The sequence below is a fragment of the Cebus imitator genome, unplaced genomic scaffold (assembly GCF_001604975.1).
Source record: "Cebus imitator isolate Cc_AM_T3 unplaced genomic scaffold, Cebus_imitator-1.0 Scaffold23, whole genome shotgun sequence".
NCBI lineage: Eukaryota > Metazoa > Chordata > Mammalia > Primates > Cebidae > Cebus > Cebus imitator.
The window spans coordinates 3542988-3552281 of NW_016107338.1; the positions used below are offsets into that span (position 1 = coordinate 3542988).

The window sequence follows — 9294 nt, forward strand, 5'->3', positions numbered from 1 at the left end:
TGGTCTCGATCTCTTGACCTCGTGATCCACCCGCCTCGGCCTCCCAAAGTGCTGGGATTACAGGCGTGAGCCACCGCGCCCGGCCTCCATATAGAGTTTCTAGGAGGTAACACTAGTACATGTTTTAAAATTAAAATACTGGTGGAGCTCGGTAGCTCACGCCTATAATCCTAGCACTTTGGGAGACCGAGGCGAGCGGATCACGAGGTCAAGAGATCGAAACCATCCTGGCCAACATGGCGAAACCCCATCTTTACTAAAAATACAAAAATTAGCAGGGTGTTGTGGCATGTACCTGTAGTCCCAGCTACTCGGGAGGCTGAAGCAGGAGAATCACTTGAACCCGGGAGGCGGAGGTTGCAGTGAGCCGAGATGGCGCCACTGCACTCCAGCGTGGGTGACAGAAGAGTAAGACTCCGTCTCAACCATATCAAAAAAAAAAAAAAAGAAAGAAAAGAAAAAAGAAGACCTGGCACGGTAGCTCACCAGGTGAGTTTGTAATCCCAGCCTGTAATCCCAGCATTTTCGGAGGCCGAGGCGGGTGGATCACCTCAGGTCAGGATTTCGAGACCAGCCTGGCCAATATGGCGAAACCCCGTCTCTACTGTAAGTACAAAATTAGCCGGGTGTGGTGGTGCATTCCTGTAATCCCAGCTACTCGGAAGGCTGAAGCAGGAGAATCACTTGAACCCGGGAGGCGGAGGTTTGGGTGAGCTGAGATCAAGCCATTGCACTCCAGCCTGGGCAACAAGAGTGAAACTCAGTCTCACAAAAACAGACAAAAACACCAAAAAGCAAAAATTAGCTGGGCATGGTGGCACGCAACCAGCAGTCCCAGCTACACAGGAGGCTGCGGCAGGAGAATCGCTTGAACCCGGGAGGTGGAGGTTGCAGTGAGCTGAGATCATGCCACTGCACTCCAGCCTGGGCGACAGAGGTGTGTGTCAGGGGGAAATAAAGAAAAAAAAAGATAGGAATTCCTATGTTGATGCTAAAACTACAGCACTAATAGCTGGCAAACCACCTCCTCACTTCATGACAGAAAAGTGTTGTTTTTTTTTTCTGTTTTTGCTTTTGTTGTTGTTTGTTTGCTGTTTCTTTTGTTTTGAGACTGAGTCTCACTCTGTTGCCCAGGCTGCAGTGCAATGACACCATCTGGCCCATTGCAACTTCTGCCTCCCTCGTTCAAGCAGTTCTCCTGTCTCAGCCTCCCAAGTAACTGGGACTACAGGCGCAGGCCACCATGCCCAGGCTAATTTTTGTATTTTTAGTAGAGATGGGGTTTCACCATATTTGTCAGGCTGGTCTCAGCCTCCCAAAGTGCTGGGATTACAGGCATGAGCCACTGTACCTGGCTGACAGAAAGGTTTTTTCCCACATTGATGATATGTTAAATCATCATCAGCAACATAATTTTAAAATTAATTTTTTCTAAGCTACTTCATATATATAAATTGTATATATATATGTGTGTGTATATATGTGTATGTCTATATAAATATATTTCATATAGTCATTTTGCAAATGAAAAAAATCCTGAAGCTCAAAAGTTAAAGCACTTGGTCACAGAGATAATTCATGGTAAAAGGCAAACTGAATCCTTCATCTTTTGATTTTGGAACAATGTTCTAAGAATCCACATGAGACTGAATGAGAATACCTACTAAAGAAGTTGATTGAGCTGGGAAGGAATGCTGTGTGAACAGGGTAATGACTCTACATCAGTGGTTTTTAACTGGGGCAATTTTGCCTCCAGAGGACATTTGGCATTATCTGGAGACTTTTTTAAAAAAATATATATACCTAGGGATGGGGTTTGCTACTGGGATCTAGTGGGTAGAAACCAGGGATACTATTAAACATTCTGCAATGCATAGGATAGCCCCCACAACAAAGAATTATCCAGTCCTAAATGTCAGTAGTACCAAGGTGGAGAAACGCTGCCATGCATTTTATTTCACAAAGCACTTACTTTCTTTTAAAAAAAATTTTTTTTTGAGACACAGTGTTACTCTGTTACCCAGGCTGGAGTGCAGTGGTACTTTCTTGGCTCACTGCAACCTCTGCCTCCTGGGTTCAAGCAATCCTTATGCCTCAGCCTCCTGAGTAGCTGGGGTTACAGGCATGCACCACCGTGCCTGCCTAATTTTTGTATTTTTAGTAGACACAGGGTTTTATCATGTTGGCCAGGCTGGTCTCGAACTCCTGGCCTCAAGTGATCCTCCCACCTCGGCCTCCCAAAGTGCTGGCAATTACAGGTGTGAGCCACTGTGCCTGGTCTTCTTTTTAAAACTTTTTTTTTTGAGACGGAGTTTCACTCTTATCGCCCAGGCTGGAGTGCAATGGGGCAATCTTGGCTCATTGCAACCTCTGCCTCCCAGGTTCAAGTGATTCTCCTGTCTTAGCCTCCAGAGTAGCTGAGATTACAAGCATGTACCACCACACCCAGCTATTTTTTTTTCTTTTTTTCTTTTTTTTTTTCGAAGGCAAAGTCTCACTTTGATGCCTAGGCTGGAGTGCAATGGTGCAATATTGGCTCACTGCAACCTCCGCGTCCCAGGTTCAAGCAATTCTCCTGCCTCAGCCTCCCGAGTAGCTGGGACTACAGGCACGGGACACTGCTCCTAGCTAATTTTTGTATTTTTAGTAGAGATAGGGCTTCACTATATTGGCCAGGATGGTCTTGATCTGTTGACCTCATGATCTGCCCGCCTCTGCCTCCCAAAGCGCTGGGATTACAGGCATGAGCCACCAGGCTGCCTTTTTTTCTTTTTTAGTAGAGACGGGGTTTTACCATGTTGGCCAGGCTGGTCTTGAACTCCTGACCTCAGGTGATCCACCCGCCTCGGCCTCCCAAAGTTCTGGGATTACAGGCCTGAGCCACCGAGCCCAGCCTAAAACATTTTTTAAAAAGAATAGACCACTTGGCAAGGTAGGTCTCACCTGTTATCCCAGCACTTTGGGAGGCTGATGCAGGAGGATTGCTTGAGCCCAGGAGTTCAAAGTCAGTCTGGGCAATATAGTGAGACCCCATCTCTACAAAAAATTAAAAATTAGCTGAGTGTAGTGCTGCATACCTGTGGTCCCAGCGACTTGAGAGGCTGAGGCAGGAGGATTGCTTGACCCTGGGAGGTCAAGGCTGCAGTGAGCCATGATCTGCACTCCATCTTTGGCAACAGAGTGAGAATCTGTCTCAAAAAAAAAAGGAAAAAAAGGGCCGGGCACAGCATCTTTGGCAGCCATGAGACTCTGTCTCAAAAAAAAAAAAAAAAGAATAGGGCCAGGCATGGTGGCTCATGCCTGTAATCTCTGCACTTTGGGAGACTGAGGCGGGCAGATCACTGGAGGTCAGGAGTTCAAAACCAGTCTGGCTAACATGGTGAAACCCCACCTCTACTAAAAATACAAGAATTAGCCAGAGAATCGCTTGAGCCTGGAAAGCAGAGGTTGCAGTGAGTCAAGATCACTCCATTGCACTCTATCCTGGGTGACAGAACAAGACTGTCTCAAAAAAAATTTTTTTTCTGCCAGGTGCGGTGGCTCACACCTGTAATCCCAGCACTTTGGGAGGCTGAGGCGGGTGGATCACAAGGTCAGGAGATCGACACCATCTTGGCCAACAACATGGTGAAACCCCGTCTCTACTAAAAATACAAAAAAATTAGCTGGGCATGGTGATACATGCCTGTAGTCCCTGTTACTTGGGAGGCTGAGGCAGGAGAATTGCTTGAACCCAGGAGGTAGAGATTGCAGTGAGCCAAGATGGCACCACTGCACTACAGCCTGGGTGACAGTGGGAGACTCCGTCTCAAAAAAAATTTTTTTTTTCTCGCTACATCTTCTGTAGTCCTCTGATGAACAAATTTGAAAGTACAAATAAGAATAGTTTTAAGATGTGCACCTTTTCATTGGTGCTATGAACTAGTACCTGCAATACTTACTGAGTAAATGAAGCTTTGTGAGGCTGGGCACAGTGGCTCATACCTCTAATCCCAGCACTTTAAGAGGCCAAGGCAAGAGGATTGCTTGAGGCCAGGAGTTCGAGACCAGTTCCTGGGCAACAAAGTAAGACCATTGTCTCTACCAAAAAAATTTTTCAAAATTAGCCAGGCATGGCAGCCTGTACCTATAGTCTCAGCTACTTGGGAGACTGAGGCAGGAAGACCACTTGAGCCCAGGAGGTTGAGTCTGAGTGAACCAGGATTGCACCACTTCACTCCCACCTGGGTAACAGAGCGGAGAAAAGCATAAAGCATAAAGTAATATAAAAATGTAATGTAATACAAAACAAAGAAAAAAAATGTAATGTGTTACTATTAGGAAGGATGAGTGTTTGACCAATTATATAACATGGTTCTAGGTGTGTTGTTTATTTATTTATATTATTTTGCTTTTTAAAGAGATGGTGTCTGCCAGGTGCAGTGGCTCACACCTGTAATAAGCGAGTGGATCACAAGGTCAGGAGATCAAGACCATCCTGGCTAACATGGTGAAACCTCGTCTCTACTAAAAATACAACAAAGTAGCTGGGCGTGGTAGCACACACCTGTAGTCCCAGCTACTTGGGAGGCTGAAGCAGAAGAATCGCTTGAATCTGGGAGGCGGAGGTTGCGGGAGCTGAGATGACGCCACTGTATTCTAGCCTAGGCGACAGAGCAACCCTCTGTCTCAGAAAGAAAAAAAAAGAGCTGGGGTCCTGCTCTGTCGCCAAGGCTGGGATACAGTGACATAATCTTCATCCTTGCTCTGTGCCATTCTGAGTTTCAGGTAGAACTCAAGTGATCCTTCCACCTCTGCCTCCAAAGTAGCTGGGACTACAGGTGCATACCACCATGTCCAACTAATGTTTCATATTTTTTTTTCATTTTCTTTTTCTTTTTGAGAGGAATCTCGCTCTGTCGCCAGGCTGGAGTGCAGTGGCACAATGTCAGCTCACTGCAACCTCCGCCTCCCGGGTTCAAGCAGTTCTCCTGCCTCAGCCTCCCAAGTAGCTGGCACTACAGGTGCACACCACCATGCCCAGCTTTTTTGTATTTTTAGTAGAGATGGGGTTTCACCATGTTGGCCAGGATGTTCTCCATCTCCTGACCTCATGATCCACCTGCCTCAGCTTCCCAAAGTGCTGGGATTACAGGCGTGAGCCACCGCGCCCTGCCAATTTTTTAATAGAATTGAGGTCTCATGGACAGGTGCAGTGGCTCACGCCTGTAATCCCAGCACTTTGGGAGGCTGAGGCAGGTGGATCATGAGGTCAGGAGATGGAGAACATCCTGGCCAACATGGTGAAGCCCTGTCTCTGCTAAAAATACAAAAATTAGCTGGGCATGGTGGCCGGTGCCTGTAGTCCCAGCTACTAGAGAGGCTGAGGCAGGAGAATCACTTGAACTATCGCATGAACTCAGGAGGCAGAGGTTGCAGTCAGCCAAGATCGCGCCACTGCACTCCAGCCTGGTGACAGAGTGAGACTCCATGTCAATTAAAAAAAAAAAAAAAAGAAAAGAAATGAGGTCTCATTGTGTTGTCTGCGCTGGTCTTAAAATCCTGGGCTCAAGTGATCTTCCACCTCAGCCTCCCAAATCTCTGGGATTAAGTAGTGCGCCACCACGCCAGGCCTCTAAAGTGTTCTTGACAACCCCCTTTATAATGACATTAGCACCTTTTTACCTTCTTGTGGTTGGAAGTACAAAACACTTAACCATTTCCAAAATAATTTCTGTCAAATATTTCTCAAGTAATTGTGAAAGACTTTGATTTCTGTTCTGTTTGATTTCTAAGAAAGAATCATTCTGTCTTTGTATAACTTCGATATTTTTTCTTGTTTTACTTACAGACTGTCAAGATCTCCACTTAGGGCAGTGGGAATCTTATTTGCGGAACACTGGGCAGAAGCTTTGCCATTGGCTGGTGAAGAAGGAGGAGGCAGAATGCCTGCATTGTTACACCATACAGTTCAAACTTCAGAAGATTTTGGGTTCAGCAGTTATCATTAGTCTGCAGATGATGATGTTTTCACCTGATCATTAGAAACTAATGAAACACCTTTTAAGTCTTATGAATTCAGGTTACACTGTTTTCCAGATGCCTTGGCAGCTGGTACAGGTAGGATTGGGCTGGGCTTTGTGGGGAATGATGAAAGGGAAAAAACTCATGTTTCATGTTTCCTAGTTCTTGCTGAAGTTAAACATCTGGGCATGTAAAGATTAGGTTAACTAACCTCTGTTATTATATAGAATAGAGTTAAACCTGGAGAAATGCTTTGATTATTACATTAGGATTTTTAAAACTAGATATGAAAGGCAGTTCCCTCCACTTTTGTTTGTGGGTTTAAATTTATGTTGTTTTGTGGTACATAAAAATAGTGGATAGTGCTGGGTGCAGTGGCTTATGCCTGTAATCCCAGCACTTTGGAAGGCTAAGGCGAGCAGATCACCTGAGGTCGGGAGTTCAAGACCAGCCTGATCAACATGGAGAAACCCCGTCTCTACTAAAAATATAAAATTAGCAGGGCGTGGTGGCGCATGCCTGTAATCCCAGCTACTTGGGAGGCTGAGGTAGGAGCCTCACTTGAACCCGGGAGGTGGAGGTTGCAATGAGCTGAGATTACACCATTGCACTCCTGCCTGGGCAACAAGTGCGAAACTCTGTCTCAAAAAAAAAAAAAATAGTGGATAGCTTTTTTATATTTTGCTTTCTTTACTAAATATTGTAAGTGATATTAACTTTGTGTGTGTGAGGGTATACTCATGCTGTTGGGCGTATTGTCTTTTGTAGGGCCTGTGAAAAATGGAACCAAACTCCCTGAGGACTAAAGTCCCAGCTTTCTTATCTGATTTGGGGAAGGCCACATTGAGGGGAATCAGAAAGTGTCCCCGATGTGGTACATACAATGGAACCCGGGGACTGAGCTGTAAGAACAAGACATGTGGAACCATATTCCGCTATGGTGCACGCAAGCAGCCTAGTGTTGAAGCTGTCAAAATCATTACGGGCTCTGACCTTCAGGTCTACTCAGTGCGGCAAAGAGACCGGGGCCCTGATTACCGATGCTTTGTGGAGCTTGGGGTTTCAGAGACAACAATCCAGACGGTGGATGGGACGATCATCACTCAGCTGAGCTCTGGACGGTGTTATGTCCCCTCATGCCTGAAAGCTGCCACTCAAGGTGTTGTGGAAAACCAGTGCCAGCACATCAAGCTGGCGGTGAACTGCCAGGCAGAGGCCACCCCTCTGACCCTGAAGAGCTCGGTCCTGAATGCAATGCAGGCCTCCCCGGAAACCAAACAGACCATCTGGCAGTTGGCCACGGAACCTACAGGTCCTCTGGTGCAGAGAATTACTAAAAACATCTTGGTGGTGAAATGCAAGGCAAGCCAGAAGCACAGTTTGGGGTATTTACATACATCTTTTATGCAGAAAATCAGTGCCAAAAGTTTGCCCGAGCGCCGCTTCTTCTGCTCCTGCCAGACTCTGAAATCACACAAGTCAAATGCTTCCAAGGACGAGGCAGCCCAGAGATGCATTCATTTCTTTGCTTGCATCTGTGCCTTTGCCAGTGACGAGACATTGGCTCAGGAATTCTCAGACTTCCTAAATTTTGATTCCAGCGGTAGGTGGTATGGTTGACATGGTCATTCTGTTTTTCTTAAATGGCAATGAAAAGTTCCACTGATGCATTTGGAGATTGTCTTAGCAACCTTCAGAAGCAGTTGCTAGATAATTCAAATGAAAAGTATTCCTTCTAGGCTGAGCGTGGTAACTCACACCTATAATCCCAGCACTTTGGAAGGCTGAGGCAGGTGGATCACCTGAGGTCAGGAGTTCAAGACCAGCCTGGCCAACATGGTGAAACCCTGTCTCTATTAAAAATATATAAATTAGCCAGGTGTGGTGGCAAGTACCTGTAATCTTAGCTACTCAGGAGGCTGAGGTAGGAGAATTGCTAGAACCTGGGAGGCAGAGGTGGCAGTGAACCAAGATCGCACCATCGCACTCCAGCCAGGGCTGACAACAGCGAGACTCCATCTAAAAAAAAATAAAAGTGTTCCTTCTTTTTTTTTTTGAGACAGGGTCTCACTTTGTTGCCCAGGCTGGAGTGCAGTGGCATGATCACAGCTCACAACAGCCTCCCAGGCTCGAGATCCTTCCACCTCTGTTCTCCCAAATAGCTGGGACTACAGGCATGTGCCACCATACCTGGCTAATTTTTTAATCTTTTGCAGAGGTGGGGGGTCTCACTTTGTTGCCCAGGCTGGTCTTGAACTCCTGGGCTGAAGCAGTTGTCCTGCTTCAACCTCCCAAAGTGCTAGGATTACAGGTGTGAGCCACCGAACTTGGTTACATTCCTTCTTTCAGTCCCAGTTAGCACACTTGCATAAAGGTTGGTTGGTTGAAATTAATGATCAAGAGACTTGGCCATTTTTAAGTGAGACAACCTGGTCATGTTAGCTTCACTTTGCTCTGTTTACTCTTCCACAGATGCCCTGTGTTAATAAAAACAATGAATAACAAGAAAAATTTTTTTGGAGACAGAATCTTGCTCCATTGCCCAGGCTGGAGTGCAGTGGTGCAACCTCAGCTCACTGCAACCTCCACCTCCCCGGTTCAAGGAATCCTCATGCCTCAGCCTCCCAAGTAGCTGGGATTACAGGCACTTTCCACCTTGCCTGACTAATTTTTGTATTTTTACAAAATTACTAATTTTTGTATTCACCATGTTGGCCAGGTTGGTCTCTTGAACTCTTGGCCTCAGGTAATCCACCTGTCTTGGCCTCCCAAGGTGCTGGGATTACAGGCATGAGCCACCACACCTGGCCTAAAGGCACTTATTTATTTATTTATTTATTTATTTATTCAAATAAAGAATTTTAGGCTGGAGTGCAATGTCGCAATCTTGACTCATTGCAATCTCCATCTCCTGGGTTCAAGCGAGTCTCCTGCCTCAGCCTCCTGAGTAGCTGGGACTACAGGTGTGTGCCACCATGCCTGGCTAATTTTTGTATTTTTAGTAAAGATGGGGTTTCGCCATGTTGGCCAGGCTGGTCTCAAACTCCTGACCTCACGTGATCCACCTGCCTCAGCCTCCCAAAGTGTTGGGATTATAGGCGTGAGCCACCACGCCCGGTCCAAGGAACTTATTTTATTTCATTTTTTTTTGAGACGGAGTTTCGCTCTTGATACCCAGGCTGGAGTGCAATGGCGCGATCTCGGCTCACCGCAACCTCCGCCTCCTGGGTTCAGGCAATTCTCCTGCCTCAGCCTCCTGAGTAGCTGGGATTACAGGCACGCGCCACCATG

At 46.4% G+C, this 9294-nt stretch overlaps 1 protein-coding gene across 3 annotated transcripts in view; it reads left to right on the top strand.

Annotated features, from left to right (window-relative positions):
• The window catches only part of CUNH2orf42 (chromosome unknown C2orf42 homolog), a 43317-nt gene that overhangs the window by 1405 nt on the left and 32618 nt on the right, over positions 1 to 9294 (top strand). For all 3 annotated transcript variants that reach the window (XM_017522038.2, XM_017522040.2, XM_017522039.2), the window contains exons 2-3: positions 5831 to 6099; positions 6772 to 7606. In XM_017522038.2, the coding sequence (XP_017377527.1) occupies positions 6784 to 7606 (823 nt within the window). In that variant the 5' untranslated portion in view covers positions 5831 to 6099; positions 6772 to 6783. The remainder of the gene's footprint in view (positions 1 to 5830; positions 6100 to 6771; positions 7607 to 9294) is intronic.